Genomic DNA, 27,791 nt, shown 5'->3' with positions numbered 1-27,791 from the left:
CTGCATAATGTAAAAGGAAATCTATCCTGAAAAGTTTTAGAAATATGCAAAAGTGAGAATATGTACTCAGAGCATGACTTTCATTTAACTTTGATTTCTGTCTTCCAGAAAGGGCTAAGGCATAAATGGTAGTGTTGGGGCTTACAGCTGAGGTCTGGGTTGCTATAGAACAGTGATAGAGAACCTTTTGAGCTCAGCGTGTCAGCATTTTGAAAAACCCTAACTAACTCTGGTGCCGTGTCACATATAGAAATTTTTTGATATTTGCAACCATAGTAAAACAAAGATTTATATTTTTTATATTTATTTTATATATTTAAATGCCATTTAACAAAGAAAAATCAACCAAAAAAAATGAGTTTGCGTGTCACCTCTGACACGTGTGTCATAGGTTCGCCATCACTGCTATATAATTTTACAGCTTCCACGCCAAAACCCGTACAATAACTCACACATGCCATTTTCTGCAGACAAAATCTGGCCACAAAATTCATTTGGTTGTTGATATGTGACATGTAAATTTAAATTTGGCAATAACATTCACCCTTATAATCAAAACACAGAGCCTAAAACCAAGTCCCTCCCCATTCCTGGCAGAACACAGAGTATATGTTTCTGGGAGATAGGATCCAAATAGGGCTCTGCCAGAAAGGTGGATCTAGATTGCACTCAACTAGCACGCCTCTAAGAAAGGCCTCTTTGCTTTTAGAACTGTTGCTATTTTGGCCCTCATATACCTTTGGCACAGAATATGATATAAAAAGAAGAATCTCTTTGCTCAGGAACTTAAAGCTTATCTAGGCAGACAGGCAACTAAGACCTCTGTTGGTAGAGCAAGCCTCTAAAACTCAAAGGCACAACTTCTTGGGACTTACAGACATCTATGGAAAGGTAAAATTCACCCATAAAATATTTCACAAAAGGAAGCAAGATGCCAGAGAGCTAAAAAAGAGATCAAAGGCAGGTCTACTAACATGATTAGTACAGTAATAATGTTAATTATACCTCAATAAAGCTAAAAAATAAATAAATACATAAAATTGACTGTTGTGATGGATACACAACTCTGTGAGTATACACTAAAAGCCATTGAACTACACACTTTAAATGGGTAAAATGTATGTTGTGTGAATTATATCACAACAAAGTTGTTAACACACACACACACCTATCTGCCAGAAGCCATGCTGTTATGCTCCATGGAAGTGGAGGGAAAAGTCACCATTGAGGGGCTGCAAGGTGTCCTTCAAAGAGGGGTGGAAGGGAGATGAGGGCTTTGGAGTCAAGAGGCTACTTGATATGGGCAAGTAATGTAATCTTTTGGGGTCTCAGATTTCTTATATGCAATAGAGGCAATGATAATAATACTGATTATCTCACAGAGTATTGTAAGGATGGTATGGAATTATGCACATCAGTTGCTTATGGTAATCTTTAGCAGTACTTTGTATTTCATTAAATAATGTCTCTGTGTTTTTAAAATATATGCCTATTTCTCAAATGTATAGACATGCAGAAGTTCACAGCATACACACACACACACACACACATATATATGTACATACACACACATTGTTTTTAAAGATGTTTTATTGATTTTTATAGAGAGAGGAAAGTTGAGGGAGGGAGATAGAAACATGGATGTGAGAGCCAAATATGGACCGGCTGCCTCCTGCACACCTCCTACCAGGGACTGAATCAGCAACCTGGGTGTGTGTCCTGACCAGGGAGGGATCAAACTGGAAACCCTTAGTGCATGGAACCACGCCTAACTAACTGAGCCACTCCAGCCAGGGCCACACACAGTTTTTTAAAATTAGGTATAGGCCCTGATGGGGGAGCTCAGTTGGTTAGAGCATAGTCCCAGTACACCTAGGTTTCGGGTTTGATCCTTGGTCGGGACACAGACAAGAATCAACCAATGAATTCATAAATGAGTGGAACAACAAATTGATGTTTCTCTCACTCCTCTCTCTCTAAAACAAAAAAATAAAAATAAAATAGGTACATATAGAGTGTGGCAAAAGTAGCTTTATTGTTATATGGGAAATAACACAATAATCTTAACATGCTAATTAGACTGCATAGCCAAATGACCTTCTGGATGTCATTCCAGACGTCCTTCTGGACAAAGTCGCAGTGGCAGAGGCTAAGGCAGAGGTGGTTAGGGGTGATCAGGCTGACAGGGGAGCAGTTAGGGGCCATCAGGCAGGCAGGGGAGCAGTTAGGGGGGTGATCAAGCTGGCAGGGGAGCAGTTAGAGACGATCAGGCCAGCAGGGGAGCAGTTAGGGGGCGATCAGGCTGGCAGGGGAGCAGTTAGGGGCAATCAGGCAGGTAGGCAGAGGGGTTAGGGGCAATCAGGCAGGTAGGCAGAGGGGTTAGGGGCAATCAGGCAGGCAGGCAGAGGCGGTTAGGAGTGATCAGGCAGGCAGGGGAGCTGTTAGGGACGATCGGGCAGGCAGGCAGCCAGCAGGCGAGCAGTTAGGAGCCAGCGGTCCAGATTGTGAGAGGGATGTCCCGGATTGGAGAGAGTGCAGGCCAGGCTGAGGGACCCCCCTCCCTCCCATGCACAAATTTTGTGCACCAGGCCTCTACTAAATAATAATACAGGAATAAATAATGTTTCATGTACTCACAACTGTAAACCTACTTTTATCCTACCCTGTATGTATATATAAATATATATATGTAAATGTATAAACATATACTTTGTATATTTCCAATTATTAAAATTCTAACAATTCAATAAAAGCAATAAAGACACAAACTTAGAAAATATCAAGATTGGGAAAAAAAATTCTTATTTGAAAAACAGAAACAAAGCAAAATTAATATAGTGCCTACAGACAGTGCAGACCAACATAAAAACTTTCCTGGGACAGTAAAGCGAGAGAGGTATGGTAACAGGCATGAGAGAACCCACTACTTTGAAAGGGTGGGGCTGGAAAAACTGTTACCTCCCTTGCAGTTGATTTAAGAAAACCTCAAGAACCGAAACCCAAGCTTGGTTCTTCCGAAGGCATTAGGAAGCATTTGACTCAGAGCAGAACCCCAGGGGCCTCTGCCATGTCATGTGCAGCAGGAATCATCCTTGCCCTCCTTGGCCCCTCCTTCCCCAGGCCCCTGTTCCGAGCTTTTTGAACATGATCTATTGTCCTCTCAACAAAACTGCAAGGCAGGCATTCTTACTGTTTTTCCAGTGACTTTTCCCATGCAGCTCAGGGATCGTACCCCAGCTGTCCTTCTAATTCCAAACCCAGGATTCTCTCCCCAACAGTCCACATGACGTAAAGTTCTTTAGAGCTATCATTAAACATTCGCAAAAACAATTTTTTTCACATGCTGATTTTTCCCTAGTTAGGAACATCAAAAGGAGTCTTTAAAAAGTCAAGGGTAGTTTATGCTTCTGAGGCTGCAATAAAAGATTCCAAACTGGTATTTTCTGGTAAAGTCTGGATCTGCCTCACAAATTTTCCTGGTAACAAAGCCATGTTGCAAACATGATAATGTCACTGTAGCCTCATTCAGAATATTACTCACTCTTTCTGTTGCTTTGCTACTTCAGCACTTGGGAAAGTTTGAATTTCCCAGTAGTGTGACCATGGTACTATTTTTGTATCTTCAGTGTCCACTTATTTTCAATTTAGTGTCCACTTATTTTCAATAGTCTATGTTGAACTGAATTCTGAAAGTTTGTTTAAAAAAAGAAGCTGGATTTTATTATTAAAAGATTTTAAGAATGACAAATTTTGATAAAGGAAATGTATACTTAAGAAAGCAAAAATAAAATAACATTATTTCTTCTGAAATTCAATCATTTGTTCAATATTCAAGTTTTACTCCATTTTGAATACCATTATTGCCTTAAGTTCTCAAAGCAAATACTTATGACTATCAAAATATTAATATTTGGGGTGGTAGAAAGGATTATACACTTGATAATCACTAGTTACATATTTATTTCATGATTGATTGCCAAGTTCACATGAAATTCAATAATAATAAAACCATAAAAATGTATGGTCATCAAAGAAATTTGGATTTAAGAAATGGGGGCTAGGGGGGGCCAGGAGGACAAGACTAAAAGTCTAATTTCCTCCTACATATAACATGATTAGGTCAGGCACAATAGCAGGGTGCCACTTGCCTAAGGCATAAAAAATTTAAAAGCAATAAAAAGTATAAATAAAAATGTGGGCCAAAGAGAAATTTACTAATTCCTGAAACCCTTGCAGCAAACTTCTATAGAAGGTTCTCTTTCAAGAAAAGAAAAATACCAATGGAGGGTGGTGGGCGGGAGGTGAGGAGACCTGCCCCCTCGGCCCGGTAGGACTGGAAGTTCCAGGGCCCCACTTCCCTTCAGCTTCTTATGATCAGAGGTGCCAGGTTCCCTCTTCCTGTGCCCCCAGTGTCCCCTTCCTCCGCTGCCCAAGTTTTCTCAGGTGTGGTCTGAAACAGCCTCTGCCATCTCCTCCCACTCACTCCGGAACCTTTTATGTCTAATTTTCATCCTCTCTCTCCAGTGACCTAGTTCTTGCCAAAAGGGGGGACTATCTCTCACTGATGCGAAATCCTTCCATTTGCAACCTTTTTTTCTTCCTTGGCCTCGGAAACTTTAACTACACTTTAATTATTTCCTTCTCCTTCCATCCCTTCCATTTGAAATCCTTTTTCTCCCTTGGCCTCAGAAACTTTAGCTATGCTTTAATTATTTCCTTCTTATTCCACACGGCACTGTTTTAAACACATAGGTTTTGGAGCCAGACAAACTTGGGTTCAAATTCTTCTTCCGGCCAAAATATTTCACCTATCAAGGTCAGGGCCAGTACCTGAAGGTCTCATAATCCCATTTTTTCCATCTGTGAAACAGGAATGATAGCAGTACTCACCCCATGTAGTTGTTATAAGGAGTAAATAGGACAATACACATAAATTACTTCCATGTCATAAAGCAAGCCCCTAATGACATTAGCTATGGGTATTCTACAATCACAGGTTCTCTACACAACTTGTCTTAACGAACCACGTTTACAGTGTCAGGACCTTCATGGTTATGTAACTAACACCTAAAGCACTAGCTTAAATGTGCTATAGAAACTTTAAATCCCTGATACCCAAAACTGCACGTCTCCCTCTCCACCTATGAAACCTTCTGGCCTTTTCTATTGAACTCAAATGAAACCACAGGTTTCATTCACTTTAAAATCATCTCCCTCTTTTGATGACAGAGTAAACTCATTAATTCCTGATTTATGAGGCAGCATAGCATTGCGGTTAAAAGGCAAGGACTGAAGCCTGGCTACTTATGTCCAAAACCAGTTCTATCACTATTACGTGACCTGGTACAAGTAACTTAAACTCTTTGTGTCTTGATTTCCTCATCTGTAAAATAAGTGTAATATCAGTACCTACCTCATCTAATGCTCGGTAACTACTGCATTCACGTTTATTAAGTAAAATTTGCAATGTGGACTTTTTATTGCTTTAAAGAGAGAAGTGAAACTTCAGAAGTTTTATAAAGCAAAACTGGTTTATTAGTTCTTATTCCTTCCTTGGAATTCTCATGGCCACAACCTTTGTCCAAGCTAACAACCAGGTGATGATAAAAGCTGCCCTCCCCGCCTCTCTAAACTGATCTCCCTAATTCCGGCCTCTCCTCTAATTCATTTTTCATTTAATCCCTAACTGCCAGATTAAGCCTTAAAAACACTCTTTTCATACTGTGCCTTTTGGGGCTAACTCCCTCGGTGACTCCCCTGGGTTCTCAGACAAAAAGCGGTAACCGCCTGCCCTGGAGTGGGCTCACCCTCTCTCCGTGCACATGCGCAGACGTCACCTAAACAGAACTCCTCAGGTTCACTCTGCTGTCCATGTCTTCATTCTTGTACTTTTTCCTGCCCAGAATGTGCCGCATTCTAAGTCTTCAAATCTTACACATCCTTCAACAACCAGCTCAGATTCCCCAGCTCCATGGAGCCTCTGCAAGTGGAGACCCCCACCCGCAGCAGATGGAGTGCCACACGGTGCACAGAGAACGAGAGATCGTCATCTGGTTACAGAACACCTGGTTCTTATCCAGAGGTTGCTGTTTTGGACTGTCATTTACATACTTCGCGGTGCTTATCTTGCCTGGTATTTCCCATTGCACAGCCTCAGATTCGATGAAGAGAAAGTGGTTGAGTTCTTGGATGAATGATGGTCCTCACCTGGCATAAGTAGGACTTGCTCAATTTCTTGTTTGTTTTAATTTCATTACTGTATGATTAAATGGGCATTCATAGTCATGAATGTGGTAATATGTAGGCCACATTGATGAGCATATCTACATTAGAGTAAAATAGTTTAATAACTGCAACTTAAATGCATATTCATATCTGTGTGCAGAGTGCTCCTTAGCCATGTTCAACAAAATAATCTTTACATGAAAAAAAGAGACAATTAAATACATCTGGTCTTTCTGTACAAAAATAAAAATAAAGGCCTTATGTACTTAATGCCATTAAAGTGGAGCATTCACAGCTCTTTCTAAGAAAGGGTGGGAGGCTCAATATACTTTCTTTCCTCTGGTTTATTTTATGTCCAAAACAACACTGGGACGTTCTAAAAAGTGTGAAATGCTGTAAGACCAAAATAAAAGCCTTGTCAGTCCTCTGAGTTGGACGTTAGCTCACTTGTCTAAGAACCTTTCCTTTTCTTAGTAACCTGAGGGTGGAGGGAACCTCCCTTCAAAAGGAAAGATAAATGTTTGTAAATAATTTCAAAGGCAATGATACTTTATGAAAGCAAAATGACTTAGGGTGGTGAATAAAACATAATATACAGATGATATATTACAGAATTGCACACTTGAAAAATGATATAATTTAATTAACTAATGTCACCCAAATAAATTCAATAAAAATAAAATAAAAAATTAATTAATGTAATTTCTTAAATAATTTTATAGTAAGGAAAATAGTTTGATAGTGTGGGTTTAGTAGTAATAACAACAGCACCAGAGCAGCAGCACAAGGACCAGAGATGCACTTAGTGATGATAGAGTTAACCTACTCTCTTATCAAGCGGGATCTGGAAACCAACCCCACACTTGATTGAGTATCTGCATCTTAACAAGAGGCCTACCTTGAAGTTTAGGACATACTTTTCTAACACATTTACATCTGTACTAACATGCATATCATCACAAATGTTCTAGTGAATAAAGACCATTTGGGCTGTGCAAGTTCTCAGTCCTCAAAGCAAGATCCAAATTTGATTTTTGTATTTATATCATATTTTTCTCTCTTTCTTTAAGTAGCAAAAGCAGAAATAGCCGTGGCCAATATGGCTCAGTTGGTTGGGCATTGTCCCATGCACTGAAAGGTTGCTGGTTCAATTCCTGTTCAGGACACATGCCCAGGTTGGAGGCATGCCAGAGGCAGCCAATCAATGCTTCTCCCTCACATCGATGTTTCTCTCTCTCCCTCACCCTCTTTCCATCACTCCTTCCCTCCCTCCCTTCCTCTCTCTGTAAAAATAAAATTTAAAAATCTTTAAAACTCTTTTTTAAAAAGAACAGAACTAATAAAGGTTACTCAGGTTAAAAAGTGATTAACCAAAACTTCCAACTAATGACAAGTCATCAAATTAATGAACATTTTATAATTTCCATCTTGCTCTGCTTCAATCCATAAAAAATATGCTTATTGGATACATGTTTTCTAACCTTCCACACAATGACTTTCTTGGATTGGCAGTCTCAACAAGATAGTGCAAGCTGCAGGGAAAGAAACCAGAAGAGTCAGTATTGGGAGGTCACATGTGACTTCTGGCTTCAGTCACGTACTGTCAATAATTCTCAGAGTCTCAAAAAAATGCTAGATATTCACAGCTAGAATGACATTATCTGCAGATTAAAGCAGAACCCATTGGCGGAGTAGCTAAGCAGGATCCTACCTGGGAAACAAAATGACATTGCAAAATGACATCCCAAAATACTGCAGAATGAGGAAACTGCACAAGATACCAACTTGTGCTAAATTCCAGAAAATCGCTCTCTGAATTTTAAGGCAATTCCCTGTCCCTTCTTGAAGTGACAGCCTATGTAGCTAAAACTCCTGCACATCCAGTGGCTACCAGAAATTTCTATTTAAGTATTTTCAATTTCAGATATCTAGTGTCATCTGAAGTCAGATGATGTATAGGCTGGCTGGTACACAAAATCATTTTTACATACACAAATTTGCTCTTCAGTTTCAGGAAATGTGCTTAAGCCATGCAAACAAACAAAAGACAGAGGGAAAGAAAAACCCCACAAATATTCCACCCTGGTTAAGTTTATTAATCAGAGTAAATACAGTTTTATCTTATCATCATGTTTTCGATGAAGAAACTTCTGTTCTTTTTTTAGATTTGGAGAATTGCTTTTCCTAACAGAACCCCCCAGAACTGAAAACCCTGAACTGCAAACTTGTCCTTTGTCCTAGTTGTTTACCATTCTTATCAGGCACACATGGGTTGGCAATGTGATTCTAAGATAAAAATTCCAAAGTTATAATTAGATGTTTTTCCGAGAAACATCTCCCAATGCCATGAAAATTTGGTTGCTGTTTTTCACTTCATACTTGGAGTGAATGGCCTTATTTCTTGCCACTTAACCATTTTCTCTTAGATAAGTGAGAAATATTAACTTGGCACTGAAAAAAAAGGACATACTTCTAAAGTAAACAATTCTGAAAATACAGAACTTACCTCAAAATTCCGTGACAGTCAATAAACCCGTTTTTCTATAACACACCTCTTGAGGCTTATAATAGCACAAATGTAATGAAAATAATTTCATGCCCCTAAATGTAACTAACTATAAATGATAAATGGTATATTCCAAACCAGTGATGTAAAAGCTTTCTTGTAGTGCTTATAGATTCATTAGTTCAATTCTGAACAAAGAGGATAAAAATAGAAAGGTAGGAAATCACAAATGTGCAGTTACTCTGTTGCAGAGGAATACTTTCTAGACAGTGAAAGAAGTACTGGGAAAACATCTCATATTCTACTGAACTCCATCTTTGCTGGAGAGACCGGTTGTGCAAAAAGAAAATCTTCTACTGCCACCTGCTGGTTAATGAGTCTCAAAGCAGCTAGAATAACAAACACGTTCAAGGAGAACTTTTGATTTTTAAAGCAGGAAAAATCTTTGCATTCTTATCTATATTTATCCATTTATGAATATCTATAGTAAATTTTATATTAAATTATGGACAGATATTAAATATCCTTTCTAGAAGCAGAGAATTACAGCCAGAGCAGCAGTCTCCTGACTTCTCAGCGCCTCACTACTGACTCACTGAGGCCCGCTCACTGCATTGAAAGAAAGTCAGAGACTACCCATTCCCATGCTTCCCTTTACCACAAAAGCCATTCAACTTAGTCCTAGGTCAGCAATAAAGATGTGAAACCAAATGGTCTTGGCAGACCTGTCCGCAGAGAATTCACAACTCAAATATTAGGTCAGCTCGAGAAGTTTCACGCTCTCGGCCAAAAAACCAAAAAAAATCACAGGCCAAATATATATTTTGGGAGACTTCTCTAGAGGGAACTTAAAATCTAACGATGTCAGCATAACCCTGATGGAGAATCCCAAACGAGAGATCAGCAGCTGAAACTGGATGGAATAGCCGTGTTGGTAAGAAAGATTCTGTAATTGGCGATATAAACATGATATTAAAATTCTGAAAGGGTGGGCTCAAGTTCCTGCTTCATTTCTTTTTCTGAAGAGTTTAAAAATTTTACAAAGCCTTTGCTAAAAGGTTTTAAGGGCAACAATTATTCTCTTTCATTTAGAAGGTATTTTTAAAATCAAAGTAGTTAAGTATACTGTTTTGAGAAAACAGTACTTTTCTATCAACAATACACCAATTCCCCCCGCCAAAAATAAACTATGAAGATTCTTTTTGATGTATCTCATAAGTCATAAGTTATAGGAATTTTCATGCCACACCGTTTCATCTATTTTAAAAATATATTAAAAAACTTGGATTTGACTAACCATTTTCTCCAAAATTTATACAAAGTACAATGTGAATTAGAAAGCAATGTCCCAACATATAAATCCTGACTTTTTCTTTCATTTCTCTAGACATGAGCAAATTTGTCTGCTAGGACACTGAAGAATCGTCTGTAATTCTATGGTTCTATAATTAAGACTTGTACAAATTCAGCTGCCAAAAAATCACCAGAGTGGGTGGTGAATACAGCCAAGTAAACGCTAATTATGGAAGGCGGGTTTTCTAAGATGTTACAAGAAGCAAAGGCAAGATCAGACAACTAAGATATTCACTACGGCAATATAAATAGTCTTGTCAAATTCAATGTAAGCCCCACTTTGGTAACAGCTGTTACCTCCCATAGTTCATAGGTACTTAAAAAAAAAACAACCACAATCTGGGATCCTCTGCTTGGAATCCAGCATTTAATTTGTCCCAAAAAATAGAGTTATAAAAATTACACATGTCATTTTCACTCCTAGGACAAAAGAAAGAAGGAACCGAAGTCCAATGTCCCAGATAATTTTCCATTTTATATTTCAGCTCCTCCACTAACGTTATTTTTCAAAGTTCTGTTGGAGTTCAATAAAATGCCATTAACATTCTAAAACAGAGTGTGCAGATCATACGTGTAAAGCACAATAAATTTATCTAAATCAAACACATGCATATAACCAGCACCCAATCAAGCACAAACATTTTCTGTACTTCAGACGTGCCCCCATCCACCCAGAAAAGAGAACATTTTATTTTATATATTTAAAAATACTACACAGTTCTCTAAATAACATAATAGAGTATATTCTGACTGTCTGGATATGTAATTACAGCCTTAAAGTGATTATACCTTTTTGCTTTTACAAACATCTATGCCCATCTCTCCCCTTAACAACAAGCTGAACCAGTTCTATTAAATTATGGACAGATATTATGTATCCATTTCTAGAAACAGAGAATTACAGCCAGAGGGGCACAGTTCCCCAATACCTCCTCTATGAAGGCTTCCTTGACTTTCACAAAAAAATGACAAGTCCTCATCTATATTCATAGGGTAATTTGCAAGTAGTCTATGTTTACACGTATCACATGGAATTACACTAATTTATGTGATACTTTCTAGACAGAGTATCTCATGGACAGAAAAGGCGTTCAATCTTTTCATCTGCCTTCTGTGCTTTAAGCTGTACGCTTTAAACTGCATGCTAATGAATGACTTGATGTTTTTCACACTATTTCTTCTGCCGCAGACACCTGAACGATTTTTCAAACAGCAGTGTTCTACCAAATTGTATTATATAATATTAAATGAAACAAAATATACTATCCAGATATTTTAATTTAGAAGGTATTTTTAAAATCAAAGTAGTTAAGTATGCTTTTTTGAGAAACAGTATACTTAACTACTTTGTAAATATCATCTTAATGCCCTCCATATAAATAAATAATTTGCAAAAGTACATTTTATGCAAACAGACTAAATAACATGCCCTAATTTTAATACGTATACACATTAGTAAGATAAGTAGCATATATAAGTCGACAATACAATGCTTTGTGATATGCAGCAGCTATTTGCTTGTAAGCAATGATATAATACCTTTCTGTCGACCGTTTTCAGGCCTGATGCTATCATTGCCTTTTACCCCTCTCCTTCTCCCACCCTCCTCCACCACAAAATTAAATGAGCGTATTTCGACTCATTTGAGATTATCCTTTACCTGCACATTCATTTCTAGGACTAGAGAAGAAAAAACATGAACATCTCATGAAAGTCAACACTTCCAGAGCTCCTACCTGTGTACCTAAGCTGGCTGCCATCATGTGAGTCAGAAGCTTAGCCGCAAACATGGAATACCTGGCACAGAAGATATGGGAAAGCACAGCCAGGCAGAGACCTGTGGGAACAAAAACGTCCATGTGTGGTTTTATAATCCATGAACAAACAGTAGCGCAGCAAAAAGCTGTGGGACAGCTAAACACATAAGGCCTGGAGCCTGCCTATGCTGCATAGCACAGTCTCTCTGGGAACGATTATGTAGCAATTTTCATTTACTCCATTTTGATTGGCATATAAAGTCTTCACACTTATCAATTAAGCCTAAGGGTAATTTTAATTTTTAAATATCTACATGTTCCTTTCCCTACTAAAAAGAAATCACAAATTAAGGAGATTAATAATTTCATTAAGCATTTGGTGCTCTGTTTTCATTAGACAAGTTTTACTGATTAAGAAAAGAATCATATTCTAATCTAATTTCCTAAGACCAGGTGGCTTGGCTAAATAGATATAATTAGGGAGGTGAATAAGATTTTTAGGCATAAAATTGTGAATAGTACTACCAAAACTCAGGTTTTGTAATTATCTCTTTTTATCTACTAAGAATAGTCATAGGACTACAACAGTGATGATTATGAATTTTAAAATCACCCTTATGTTACTTGGTGTTAAAACTAGGAAAAAATGTGTTCTTTCTCCCTAAGATGACTTTAACCTAAATATCTACATTCGTTAAGTGGGGTGGAGAAAATTATTCTTACTTTATTTTTTAAAAATATATTTGTATTGATTTTTATAGAGAGAGGAAAGGAGAGGGAAAGAGAGAGAGAAACATCGACGTGAGAGCAAAACATAGATCAGCTGCTTCCCGCACGCCTCCTACCGGGGATTGAGCCCCAAGCTTGGTCATGTGCCCCGACCAGGAATGGAACTGGCACCCTTTCAGTGCATGGGACAATGCCCAACCAGCCACACTGACCAGGGCGTATTCTTATTTTCTTTAAGTCTACTGGCATTCGCCTATTTACACTGCTTCCTGGGGATGATGAGAACTTCAGCACTAACCCACAAACCTTTTGTCTTGCAATCTGTATAAACTTATTTTAATGCCAGAGTGTATGCATATTTTAAACATATTTCCTGTTTTTTTTTCTTTTAATTCAAATGTCCAGCACATAGTAACTTTTTCACTAAGCCTTTTAGTTCACTCTCATCCTCAGTCGGGTTGTTCTGTCTAACAATTATTCAAACATACACGTATGCTGCTCTGCCAAGTGCCGTGCATGCATTACCTCACTTATCAACGCCTCCTTGACGAACAGGAGGTACTACATTCATTTAACAGGATATTTTCCCACTGTCTTCTCTGAAGCTATGGAACAAAGTTTTAAAGGAGACCACCTGCTGGCGTAAGTGGCCAGGGCATTTGCAAAATGCCCACATGGGGTCTGGTTTTCTGCATAGAAATGCCTCTCATAACTTCTTTTGGGAAAAGCTTTTAATATGTTTAGATTTAATGGGGTAGATGAGTAGGCAACTTTCCATGTCAGAACTGAGGCTTTGCATTAGTTAAGGTTTTTGGCCTAAAAAGTTGGCTAAGATGTCTGGAGTAATCCATTTTTAGGGTGGCTGCCAGGAGGTGTTCTGGGGCAGGTGTGCAAGTCCTGGGGCTGCCTCCAAAATCTACCCATGCAGGTACACAGTGTATCCAGAAACTGCACAGTCATGTCTGATTTTGCACCTTAATTTAGGTGGTCTATAAACTACTGAGGCTGATGCTATCAACTCATGAATGCACACTGAGTTTCCTGTGATGATCAAAGCCAGCTTAAACTCAAGTTTTCAGTGAGTATGTGTATGTGTGTCTAACATATTGGCTTAAAAGCAGAGCCTTGCAAGTTTTTTATTTCATTATAGGCCATGTGATCACAAATTTATGCTCTTCTGTAAGTTTATGGTGGTAGATGGTAACAATGTCAGGCAAGGGGATTTAGTGCTGGCCAAGGAAAAATGCACTCCAGCCAACTACTTTAGTCATAGCCGTTGCCCTTTACTTGGTAATATTCCAGTCTACGCCCATTTCATATAAATTTAGTACGGCTCAAATGGACCAGCTCAGGAATATTTAATCAAGTGTATTAAGCTGCAATTAAAATGCTAGCATGACACCTGGTGGCAGTCCAGGATTCAAAGCCAGCGGCAGGAAAACGGGCTTAGATGCTAGATGCTACGGCCTGTACCTACAATGTGGGATGTTACCCAGATGCTCAAGCAGGCGGTGCTCCAGCCCCACTGGCCTTGGGAAATACACTGAATACCCTCAGTTACCAAGTTTCCGAAGCATTATATGCTGAGCACTTATCTTTTATCTTCTTACCTGATGCTGAATAGCTGTACTAGCACACATGATTTAAATTTACAAGTCAGTTTTTTTAGATTTTTGGTTTAAATTTAAACAATTTTTGGTTTAAATTCCCTTAATATAAACATGTAAATCACAGAGTACAAAATCTTATAACAATAAGTAGATTTTTTAAAAATTAAGTATATAAAATAAATAAAGCATAATATTTCCAGTTATTACACTAAAGGTGTACTCTAAACTGTTTCTAAAAAATTTATTCTTGGCTAGTTGAATAATTTTCCATTACTCTTTTTCCTAGCATTATGTAGAGTACAGACTCAGTTGGAAATGGGCACACGGGCCAAAAAGTTTAGTAAAGCTCAACTTAGAAAGATGGAAGACCAAGGCATATAGCTATGACTTTTAAAAATTAGAAACCAGTTTACCAAATTCCAAGAAATTGAAGTAGCGTTATCTCGTGAAGCTAAAAAGCTAATTAAAGTAAGGTTATCTCCTGAAGAAAGAGGAAAAAAGTAAACCATAACTGTGCACATTAGTGTGACATAAAATTCACCTCAAACGTGAATAACTTCAGATGCTAATGCTATAATTGTATAACATAACTATTTCAGGGAACCTAAGCATAATTTGAAATGCACATTGCTATTGGAAGGATAATACCAAAGAAGCTTACTCTGCTCCTCGCAACTCTATTGATGTTGTGCTATCAAAGACAGACAACTGAACTGGAATGATCCTCATTTTGACTCTGAATACAATTTCTATGCTTTGCAATTGTAGGAAGACCCTATAACATTCCATAAACCAGTTCAGTTTTACCATGCATACATGAACTGGGTCATGTCTGATGCACTTGTAGGTGTGTCTCCTGTGTTTGGAATGTTTTAAAGCTGAGATTAGAGATGGATATAGACCTCAGATGTGTGTGTGTGTGTGTGTGTGTGTGTGTGTGTGTGTGAAGTACTTAACACATTAAACTAAAGCTTTCCTTTGGCTAATGGTTTTATTTACTTCACAGATTACTAAGTGATAAATGCCAACACAATGCCAATTTTATAATAAGTAACAGGAAGTAATTGTCTATAATTGCTAAATAATAAGACAAGTAAGTAAATAAATACAATCTCAAGCCCTTTCAAACATGCTTATTATTTTGTTCAAGGTTTATTTAACTGCAAGAATATTCTAATTGTGGCTTTTATAGTTTACAAGCTAAGATTCTGATAGTTTTATTTTTCAGAAAAAAAATACTCTGTAACTTTACTAGATGCCATCCACCCATTTTAAATTATTTTTTAAAAATAAGATATATTTTCTAAAATTCCACATCAAATTCTTCCAAAAATCTCAGAACTATGAAACAGAATTGGAACAGATATATTGTGATCTATCCTGACTTAAATACAGAGGTTTGATTCCTATCTAATTATATGTTACTACATTTCATGAAAAGAGCTAGTCAGATTACTTCCAAATTCAGAGAGATCTTCAGTGTGACCTGACCTAAATTATTGAAAACGTGTGTAAGATATATATAATTCTCTTCTCTACTTCTTGGGGTGGGGGGAGGGTAGAGGGGGCATTTGAGAGATGGACATTCATCCTCCCCTGAAGCTGAGACAAGCAGACAATTTGAAAACCTCATAAGCACATAGCCTAAGACAGATAACATAAGCTCACGGTATCGATAAATACAGTACAGTACTGTAAATTTGTTTTCTCTACCTTATGACTTTTTTCCTCTAGCTTACTTTATTTTAAGAATATAGTATATGATACATACACACAAAATATATTTTAATCGACCACATAATCAGTGAGGCTTTTGCTCTACCGTATGCTATTAATACTAAGTTTTGGGGAAGTCAAAACTTATACATGGATTTTTCACTCACGGGGTGGGAGGAGAGGGGTCAGCATCCCTAACGCCCACATTGTTCAAGGGTCAGCTGTAATTTCAAATATGATATCAAGTCAAAAGTGATAAAAGTAGATGATATTTAGGTGACGATTCTCAAATATATGAGCAAATCTATATTTGCTAGAGTAAGCTGCGAAAAATATGTATTTATTAATTCTTTCAGGAAACATTCTCTTTCATTTTTAAATCTCTTTGCTTTGATGTTCAGTATTTAGAACCAGCGAGGGAGTTTTGTGGGTCACAGCAGGGCTTGGATTTATCTCTCTATTGAAACATCTAAAATAACATCTAGATTTACTTCAGCATTTTACCCTTTGGTATTATTTCATCATCTATGAAATTTCTATTCATATTACAGTGAAGTGTGATGTCTCCATCTGGTTTTGGAACTGTGGGGACCCAGAAGAATCTATTAAGCAAGAAATATCACCCTTATGAGAGATGTTATTGAGAATAAGAGATTATTAAGACTCCCAACCATATACTCGCAGCAAATGAGAATAATTCTATAGTTATTCTAAGTTAAGTTATAAGTAAACAGTGTGACAGACATTAACGCATTTAAAAAGTTCCTACTCCTGTCAGAAATGAAGCCTAAATGTGGAAGGTGAAAAATTATTTTTTAAAACAGAGCATATTTAGAGCTCCTGGGCTGTAGAATACAAATCAACCAAAGGGGTAGTTTTGTGTTTTTGTTTTTGTTTTTAAATAAAATGTAAACTGCTTTGTGTGTATGATCTCACACAACCCTGACATTCTAATACAGAACCTGCCTCTAAATTATAAGACTCTGAACTACATATATTTTTCCTATTATATCACTTCTCTCCCACACTGTATATACATTGCTCATGAGCTGGAACTGTGCCTTGTTCTTTCCTATATCCTCAGTACAAAGTTGGCCCTCCACAAATATCCACTGAATGAATTAATGAGGAACTTTATTTTCTCCCAGTGCTAATGAATTACAGTCTATTTGCATCTTGTACATATAAAATGACTACAGGAAAACAGACTCATCCTCATACGTATTTTAAATTATTGACACAAAATATTGCAACTGACCTGAAATGCATATAAATCCAGAGGAGAAAAAGGCTTCATTGTATGAAGACAAGCTGTCGGTCTGGGCGTAGACAGCGTACACAGACATGTATGAACAGGCACATTCTACGTAGTCTGAAGTATCCTCAACCACTTTGCAAAATTGACTGTCAGACAACCAGCTAGGGCAAAAAGACAACTGTCACTATTCCTCCTTATTAATACTTGAGGTCTTCAGGCGGCTTTTAAAGAAAAAGTTACTGAACTTAAGTCTTCTTGACTCCAGACTTAAGCAGACCACGGTTTCAAGAAGAACACTGGAGGGAACATCTTGTCTATGACACGGCACAACATATCCCACAAGCAGCCCAAATACTATCCAAACCTTCCAAAGCATGAAGATACTGAAAAAGCTGGTCCTCTCAACAGAGCAGGAGCACCCAAGGTTTTCAACAGAAGCACTCTTCTCTATCTTGCAAAAATCCTAAAAGATTGGCACAGCCATTATAATGTGTAGTGTTCACCCTTCCTTATTTTTCATAACTCCTAGTAATTTGAACCACGCAAATTACTTATATGCTTTTCTAAAATTCCTTAATCTTTTTTGGAGTTTGCAGCCAGTTATAATACATAAATGTTTTCCAGGGTTCTTTTAAGTATAGAGAGTATCTATAAGGTCTGGCTGATTTAGCACAAGACAACTATGCTATGTTATGAGCATTCCTCAGTGACTGCTGGTTGACACTCTCGATTACTTTTTTAAGGACACACAATTTGTAAACCCAACTGCAGGTTCAACCTTGAAACATTCATTAGTCATTATATATTGAGGATCCCAAAGTACCTATGTTTTAGGTTTAAGATCTGTCATCAGACATTAGGAATGTCAACTGATAATTTTTTTTTCCAAAGAAAGAAAGAGACTAACCAGAATTTTGGTGTTTAGAGGACAGTTGGCCAATTACCCAACTAAGCTATTAAACCTATTAAGAACTTTAGTTTATGTGGCTGAAAGTCAGTAACAAATAACTTTTTACCCGTTGGTATTATTTTATCACTCTATGAAATTTCTATTAATATTTAAGTAAAATATGATGTCTCCATCTGGTTTGGGAACTATGTGGACCTAGAAGAATCTATTAAGAGTTGTCATCCTTATGAAAAATGTTATTAAGAATAAGAAATTATTGGGAGAGGGGGATTCTAGGAACCTGTATTTTTTAGCCACTCCTCCAGCAAATCTGATGCATCTTCTCAGTGGAACCATTGTGTTTGCAAACAATGAGGAGATACAAAGATGAATCAGATCTGAAATCTGCCTGGAAATATTTAGAGGATATAAAATTATGCATTCAATGTTAAAAAGTAATATAGGCCACAATACATGTAGAGTTTGTATGACTATATCATGCATCTAAATGATATCTTGTCAAGACTGCTAACCAAGGAAATGGAGCAAAAATTTTCAATGGAAGATTTGAGAAAGAAAGGAAAGATTAAGGGCTTTACTCTAGCTATAAGCCCTCTGTCCTCTCTAAACACACACACACACACACACACACACACACACACATATACCCCACCACCCTTGCTTTACCTACCAGATTTGAATTGATCTCCAGGGTCCAAACCTAGTGACTGATTAGTACCCTAGGCTACGGGGCATTGACTGGGCTCCGAGTGACAGAACTGCTCAGAAACTTGAGGCCTTGGGCCCAGGAGATTCAGAGAAAGCATCATTTTCCTCTTCCCACTCCTGTGCATGGCTTTAATCCCAAAATGTACTCCAGCCCTATGTGAACTAGAATTACAAATCCCTGCTAATTCCTCTAAGCATAGAGTATCAGCTCCAGAACCACAAGCCCAGATGGAAGGGGTAAAAAGAATTTCCTTTCCTGCCCAATAAATTAACCAGGAACCACAGGAAAGTTATCCGAATTGAGCAAAATTCATGCTAAATCCCATGAAAACACTAGTCATCAAGAAGTTAATATTGTATTGAACACATATTTAAATTGTTTGGCTACATTTGCCACCTGCACAATGCTAGACCCTTTCCTATGCTTCTTTGCCTTATTTTGTGTAGAGGTTATTCTTGTCCAGAGTCCACTGATGCTCAGTGAGAAAAAAAATGGGCTCAATGGTACTGGACTGTAGAAGGACCAAATTCTGATTTTAAACAATTACTAATAAGTACCTTGCAGCAGCCTGATTCCAAAGGAGACATAGTGAGGTTTTGGGAACAATTCTAGGCTCGGCAGCATAAATCCTGTAGAGAACCTCACTGTTGTCAGTCAGGGGCTGTGAACTCTGACCTTTCACACTCAAAGATAATACCTATAACATAAAAAAAAAGCAAACAGAAAATGATTTAATGATGTTTTCAAGTGAATGTCATGACTGAATCTCCCATTCTGAACTTCGCTTCATTTTTCAGTCCCTTTACTCACTACTCACTGCCACTATTTATAAAGGAAGCTGCCTTAGGAACGCAGGACATCTCCCTGGCTTTCCATCGCAAACATTCTGCCTCCACTTCAGTTACTGAGCTGTCTTCAGCTGACAACACTACGACTATAACTGCTGAACTTCATCACGAGGGGGATATATAAGATAATATTGGTAAAAGCTGTATTTTTTCACTGTCCCTCTATTATTATATAGTTTGCTCAATAAAACATGAAGAGAATATTTCCAGCTGTTTTTAAGGCAAAACTCTTGACAAATAGTTCATAAAGATGGGCCATGTTTCATAATTAGCTCACCATGTGTAGCACTTCCCACAAATCTGACCCAGCTAATGCATTCTGGGGAGTGTGGCTGCTACGCAAAAGTCAGAGCCCAACCATAATTCTTTATAATGATAGATTACCTTATTTTTCAGGGCAGGGAGGCTGTTTCCACTTATAAACCACTGCTGGCTGCTGTACTCTGTAAACTGGACAGATTCGCACGTACTTCTCCCAGACATGATTTCTGCATCCGGGACATCTAATAACCTTTCTGGAATTCGAATATAATCGCCTTCCTTCCCTTCAAACTTGTGCCCGTTGATTTGCTGGGGATACCAACGAAGAGCCAGTATTGACAAATATGGGCAGCTGTCGAGGATGGTTTTGCTTCTACAACAGAAAAGCAAAGGGTGTGCTGAAGTGGCATGCGTTTTATATGTTTTTTGTATTTGTTCTATATATCCCCTTTTATTTGTTAAAATGCATTACACCAGGGCTCTGTTCTTGGTGTATAACCAGGACACTACCAACCCAGAGCAGTAGAGAGAAGGTGCTTTCAGTTCTTTTATGGGTTTTTTTCACAGAAATTTCTGCATCCCTTTGCCTGATTCCCCTTATAACCTAACGCATGGATTTTTGAAGCTGTTTCATGGATATCAGATACCATCTGTGGCTGTAAAATGGACTTTTCAGTGTTGGTTAAATCAGCACTGGTGGAACAGGTTGAAGGAAAGGCACATCACTAAGGAAACGCTCTGTTTTACTTAAGAGTATCGTAAACTTTATGTATCCGTAGCTATGTTTTCATCAAGTGTTCCCTGCCCCTTTCTAACTGCTAATTTGACTAGGTAACTGGTAGGGAAAATAGCCCTGAACAGTGATCTTTATCCATTTAACAATACTGCTTTGAACATCCCTTAGGTATAAGATATTGTGCTCAGTGAAACTGCTTCCAAACCTCAGTGTGTGTTAAAAGCAGTTGAAAGCTTGTTTAAAAATATAGATTTCTAGATAACATCCCAGACTTACTAAATCAGGACCCTTACCTACTAAATCAGGATCCTTACCTACTAAATCAGGACCCTTACCTACTAAATCAGGACCCTTACCTAGGGAGGGAGCTAGGGATCTTAGGACTCTATTTTTTAACCAGTCCTCCAGCGAATCTGATACATCTTATCAGTGGACATATTATGTTTGCAAACAATGAGGCGATACCAGATGAATCACATCTAAAACCTGCCTGGAAATGTCCAGAGGATATTAGGATAAAAATGAGACATTAAATGTTAAAACGTAATACAGGCCACAATACATGTAGAGTACGTATAATTATATCGTGATTCTAAATGATACCTTGTCAAGACTGCTAACCAAGGAAATAGAGCAAAGATTTTCGATGGAACATTTGAGAAAGAAAGGAAAACATAATGGCTGACCTTTATCTCTAGCTATAGGCCCTCTCTCTAAAAAAATTGCCACCCCAACTTTACCTATCTTTAATCCAGCCTTTCATCCAGGGCTCTAGACCAGGGGTGGGCAAACTTTTTGACTCGAGGGCCACAATGGGTTCTTAAACTGGACCGGAGGGTCGGAACAAAAGCATGGATGGAGTGTTTGTGTGAACTAATATAAATTCAAAGTAAACATCATTACATAAAAGGGTACGGTCTTTTTTTTTTTTTTAGTTTTATTCATTTCAAACGGGCCGGATCCGGCCCGCGGGCCATAGTTTGCCCACGGCTGCTCTAGACCCTAATGTCCAAGACTCCTATTGAAGCACCTCAAGGTATACAGGCCACACACACCTCCCAAACAGTCTAACACCCTAAGTCTGATTCTTTCACACACACACACACACACACACACACCACACTTAACTTATTCCATGTTTAACCTTTAAAGGTTGGTGGTCTTCCCAAACACACCATGCTATTCTTGCCTAACTGCCATCATACATGCTGTTTCCTCTTCTTGGATAACTTAGAAAGAAAGGTAAGCCTATGGAGAGGAAGGGAAGGTATTGATTCATTTACTCATTCTAGTCACTCACTGTACTACAGCCACTGAGATTCTACTACATACCACTGTTCTAGGCCCAGGGAATACATTAGGCAACAACAAAGAAAGGACCATTCTTTCTGTGCATCTCAGATGCTCTGAGTTCTCACCAGGCCTTTGAAGGCACAGATATGGAAACTAACAATCACAGCAGGGTAGATGGTTCACATCTAAGACAACCTCAATATCCTGGTAATTTGGAAACATATGGAAAAACAAATTTAAAGATTTGGGACTATGGGGATTGTAAAACAATGAACTATGACTTAACTGAACAACATAGTTGAACACAGTATAAGAGGGAAAAGCAGTAAAAGGATATTTCTTAAATATGTGTACACACACGCACACACACACACACTGTGGCCTCAGTGCAAACTTACTTGAAGTAGAGAAATCATCCATTCCAGAGGTTTCTGGAGACATTAGAGACATTTACAAATGGCACTGAGGAGCTGAACTGCTAATCGTTGGTCTCAGCTGGACATTTAGGAACAGGGGAGGACTGCAGAAGGGGCCTCCTGAAAGGGCACCCAGAGCTTTTCAAGTGCTTTGATGATGCTCCTCGTTAAGAAAAGCAACCCTAGCCAGTTTTGCCCAGTGGATAGAGCATTGGCGTATGCACTGAGGAGTCCTGGGTTCGATTCTGGTCAAGGGCACATGCCCAGGTTAGGGTTCTATCCCCAGTGGGGGACATGCAGGAAGCAGCCGATCAATGATTCTCTCTCATCACTGATGTTTCTATCTCTCTCTCCCTCTCCCTTCCTCTCTGAAATCAATAAAAATCTACTAAAAAAAGAAAAGAAAGAAAAGAAAAACAAGTCCCCAGGACTTGACCATCAGGGTTAAAAGAATACAGTGTAAGGGGATGCTGGTTCTGTACCCAAACCTCAACTCACATCCAGGCACTGACCTAGGATGAAAGTCCGGGGCACTTTGGAGTCATGGGGCTCAGAATGGAAGATCTGTTTCAGAGCAAGTGGTTTACAATCACTTCTGACCACGTGGCACAGAGGCCAGCAAGGGTAGTGGAGTCAAGTAGGCCTGGGATTGGCCTGCAGGCCTGGAACTGAGCCCAGGCCTCACCCTGGACTAACCATGTGACCACCAGCAAGCTGTAGAAGGCCCCTAGCCTCAGTTTCTACATCCATAAATAGGAATAATAAAATCCCTAGCCTATCTTTGAACAGCTATTTAAACTGATCTTTTGCAGGAATAAAATATGTACAACTTTTACTAAGGACTAGTTCAATCCATATAACACTTAATATATTATACTGTTAATATCTAGATAAAAAGGCAATTTCATATTGTTCAATCTAATACAGTGTCGGAACTAGAGCAGAGGAATAGTTAATATCAGTTATTATAATTATTTTATTATTTGATCTCTCGTGTAACACTTTTATATCTGAGTTGGCTATCTCATTGAACTTTACGTGTCTTGTGATCTAAGAAGATAAGTCTTACAATACAAACAATATTTAAAATAACATGTCAGCTCACAAAGGGCCCCATAAATAGATGATTTAAATTATTATACCAATTTTTTAAAATTAGTCTTCAAAATATCGACATAACTTAATGAATACTGATCATAGCATTCATCAATTGTGCTGAGCCAGCATGGCCAAGGGTGAACCTGAGTGGGGGCGGCTGAAAGGCTTAGAAAAGACAGACAAGAGAATGAAAGCCGGGTCTCAGTGGGACGCTGCTTCTCTGAGAGACAGCGACCACGCCCACAGCCATGCCTTTATTTTATAGCAGATGCCATGAGGTAAAGTAAGGGCGTGACCAAGATGTTTACAACATTCTCCTGGGTTTCAATCCTACTCAACTACATGCACCTGAACTCTATCAAGCCCACATCACTCAGGCACATGAGGCCACATGTTCAGACCATAGGTCCAAGCTTACAACTACAGCTGTTGACTATAATTGTGCTGGGAGGGCTCTGCCCTCCAAGCTGGGACTTGCACGTGGCAATGAGAGGACTGTGCCCTCTCATCAGTCCAAGGCTTGAACCTGTTCAAAACACTGTAGCTGCTCCCCACAATCAATAAATAAAAAATAAAGTTTATAGAGGCCCTGGCGGGTAGCTCAGTGTGTTAGAGCATCATCCCGATACGCCAAGGTTGTGTGTTCCATCCCCAGTTAGGGCACATACAGGAATCGACCACCCTGTATGTGGAACAACAAACTGATGCTCTCTCTCTTCCTTTCTCTCTCTCTAAAATCAATCAATACAATCTTAAACTTTAAAGAGATAATATAAACATTTTAAATCAGACATGTCCCATTAAATAATAATCATTGCTTTTTAAATAACGGATATTACTCAGTGAGAACTGGGAGGGAAATCTCCATTTTCACTCTTTTTTTATTTATTATCAACCATGTTTATGTTAAATCAAATAGAAATAAACATCTTTAGAACTTTGTACTACACTTACCCAGTTTAAAACACCATGACTTCTGAAGACTATTAACATACAGTTACAAGATTAATTACATAAATACTAATAAACATGAGCCACTTTTTATTTTTTCCTTTCCTCTTGCTTGCTTTCTGCCATGAAACGATGAGTATGAAGTTCAACAACATTCTGAGAGATGCCTCCAAACAGATGAAACTGAACCACAACTCCAGGGAACCACCTGTTACCAGCACATTAAAGCACATCTAACGGTGGGCATCACCTTCCTTTTTTTCAGAGTGTATCTTCTATTCATTATATGAATAAGAGTAAAGAAAAGACCCTTTATAAAAGAGGAATATATTGTTGCCAGGATAAATTTATAGTTTATTTTTCTTGATGTAACTTGCTGTTTGTTTTTTTTTAAATAATTAACTTCATTTGTGCACTAGTACAATGCATTAACTGTACAGTCATTAGTTACATCATATAAATGTTATTTGCATTGCGTATTACTTTGTAAACTGTGAAAGAATACATACATAGAAGGCACAGCTAGTATATTAAATGATACTTACTTTTCACCCGGAGAGCCACAGGTAACATCGGTCAGCAGAGAAAAGGCAAAATCCTCCGTCACTTCAGAAAAGTGGCTGAATCCCCTAGTGTCCTTGCGCTTCGGGTTAATAAGAGCACAAAGAATATCATAGAAGAGATTTCGGTTTTCAATACTGAATGCTTGCTTTTTTCCTTCAACAGTTATCTGGGGAAAAACAAATATAAAAATGTATCTTAATAAACTCTTTAAATGATAATGTATCATATACTACACTGTGCTCTTTATTAACCGCTATTAACATTAACAAAATAAGGATGAACCTATGAAGAATTTAAGAGAAATCAGGATCAAAATTATATTTCAAAAATATCCATTTGTACTTTAAAAAGCATAAACAATCATTTATAAAGAAAACGCACAATCACCATAATATGTTCTATTTAATAACTAAACTAAGCCTAAAATGGTTGCATGGGTCACTTACTTTTAACTACAATAATTAACATCATGAGTCAAAATTAATCTCTTTTATATCTACCCCAAGGATTATTATTTTGACCAACTAAGGAAACAAATACAAGAATGTCCATATAGAAGCAAGATTATTCTTTTTAAAAATATATTTTTTTATTGATTTCAGAGAGGAAAGGAGAGATAGAAACATCAATGATAAGATAGGATCATGGATCGGCTGCTTCCTGCATGCCCCACACTGGGGATCTAGCTCACAACCCGAACATATGCCCTGACTGGGAATCGAACTGTGATCTCCTGGTCCACAGGTCAATGCTCAACCACTGAGCCACACAGGCTGGGCAAGATTATTCTTGATTATAAGTGTTCAATGAACAGAAACCACCACATGTCACTAAACTCCTGAAACATCAAATGAGAAAATCCTATTCCAACCAACAGTAGTTAAGAACTCCTGGCATTCTTGCCTTTACCCGTGAGTATGAGCCTTCCTACCTTAAAGAACTGGGTTATTTGCTGTTTGAGGGAAAAGGAGACTAAGAGGAGAAATAGCTTCATGATTGGGTTTTTTCCTTGCCAGAATGATGGAGGCCACATCTTTATTGTCTGCCCAAGCTTTGATGTGAAGCCACTGACTTGTTAGTCCACTCACTCATATATCTGAGAAGCCCCTATTAATTCTTCAAAACCCAAATTAGTCATCATTTCTCTATGACTTCTACACTGGGCCCCACCTGCCTGATCATTTACATGATCACTCTCTTTGTACTTTGCACGTAGTTTTATTAACAAACTTATGATGACAATGTTGAAATGATTTGTCTGTTACTCCTACTAGTTAAGCTCATTGAAGAAGTGGCTCATGTTTCCCACATTTTTTAAATAGTTTTATAATCTATATGGTACCAAGCTGTTGGCTGGACTCAAAATCCAAGTGTAAGAGTAGCCATCTCAAAGATAGTAAGGCAGAATGGAAAACAATCCATAAGGAAAAGATGATAAAAACGACAGAATAAAAATTTAAAGAAGTAAAAACTACAATGGAGACAGGGGACAGCTCATTGGATACTGAAACAACTGGAATATGTTCAATGGAAAATAAGCTCAATATATGCTCCCAGGACTCAGAGAAAATATAACAAACAGGACCAATCCACAAGATACACCAAGTACATAAAAGGAGCAAGAAGAGGTAAAACCTACACAGTTCCTTGATAAGCTAAGGAAATACTTCCGTCTAAAAATGCAGAGCTTGCTTATACCAGTGAAAATAAGAAAAAGAAATAACACCAGATGTTTCTGGTGATTTTTAAAAGAGTTAAAAAAATCTTACCAGAAAAACAGACAGGAAAAAAAACTACTAACAGAGAAACAAAAAATCAATTTGACATCAGATTTTTTTTTTTTTTTTTGCAAATGAAATGCCAGAAACCACCAGAGCAACATGTGGAGTTTTGAGAATTAAAGGCTGTGATCCAAAATTCTAGAGCACCCAACCATTCATGCACATTCAAGGGCAAAAGAAAGTTTTAGGAAAACACACAAAAACCAGAAGGCCATTTACATAACCCTTGGTTTATAGAGGTGCTATTCTCAGCTGGTTATACTAACTTCTCTAATTCTCACAACAATCTTGTGAGGGAGGGGCTAGTATTATTTTGTTTTGTTTCCAGATGAGGAAACAGAGGCAGAAAGAGAATGCCTCACTTTCTGAGTGCACCGAGATGGTGAGTGTCCCATGAGGCACTGTGACAGCCCCCTACCCTGACCGGAAACATCCCCCTACCTGCGTGTCCTAGAATAACAACACAGATTGGCTCAGTTTGCAGCCAGGGCAGGCAAAATTACTGCAAGCACGAAATATACAACCGGGAGTAAAATATAGACAAAGTCTAAATCACTGTTAGTGTGATTATAAAATAAACCAAATGCGAAAAAGAATTCTAAAAATATAAGATATATATTATTAAAATATATGATAAGAATATTTTGTTCTAAAGGGCCATTTTACATAAACAATAAAAAGAACCTCCCACCCCCCAATTTTTAAAATTGGCTTACAAAAAAGTACAGAGCCTGAATCAACCATGGAAAACATTTTTTTTTAAACTGTCAGGAAGAAAACAAAAAAGGAGATCTTTGGAAGGGGTGGAGAGTCCTTCAAACTTTCACAGAACATATTATTCCTGTGCTTTCAAGTGTTCCAGAACACAAAATTAAAGGCAACGCCTCTTGACTCATGTTTTACCAAGCTTTCATAACCTGGAAACCAAAACCCTAAGAAATTAAATTTTGCACATCAAATCCAGCAGTCTTAAAAGACCGAAATTATTAAAAACAACAGCATTTTAAATAATTTTCATTTCAATATATGTATCTAGGAAAATCAAAGGATAGAATATTGTCGTAGCAAAA

The 27,791-nt window shown here is 38.0% G+C and overlaps 1 protein-coding gene across 1 annotated transcript in view; it reads right to left on the bottom strand.

The window, feature by feature from the left end:
- ADGRV1 (adhesion G protein-coupled receptor V1) overlaps positions 1-27,791 on the bottom strand; it is a 459,983-nt gene that overhangs the window by 242,265 nt on the left and 189,927 nt on the right. Inside the window, exons 80-84 of the mRNA XM_036308704.1 lie at positions 24,922-25,106; positions 20,006-20,255; positions 19,331-19,470; positions 17,155-17,315; positions 11,821-11,921 (exon numbers count right to left, since the gene is read on the bottom strand). Coding sequence (XP_036164597.1) covers positions 11,821-11,921; positions 17,155-17,315; positions 19,331-19,470; positions 20,006-20,255; positions 24,922-25,106 — 837 coding nt within the window. The remainder of the gene's footprint in view (positions 1-11,820; positions 11,922-17,154; positions 17,316-19,330; positions 19,471-20,005; positions 20,256-24,921; positions 25,107-27,791) is intronic.

The sequence above is a fragment of the Myotis myotis genome, unplaced genomic scaffold (assembly GCF_014108235.1).
Source record: "Myotis myotis isolate mMyoMyo1 unplaced genomic scaffold, mMyoMyo1.p scaffold_m19_p_5, whole genome shotgun sequence".
Taxonomy (NCBI): domain Eukaryota; kingdom Metazoa; phylum Chordata; class Mammalia; order Chiroptera; family Vespertilionidae; genus Myotis; species Myotis myotis.
This window is presented reverse-complemented; position numbering and strand designations above follow the sequence as displayed.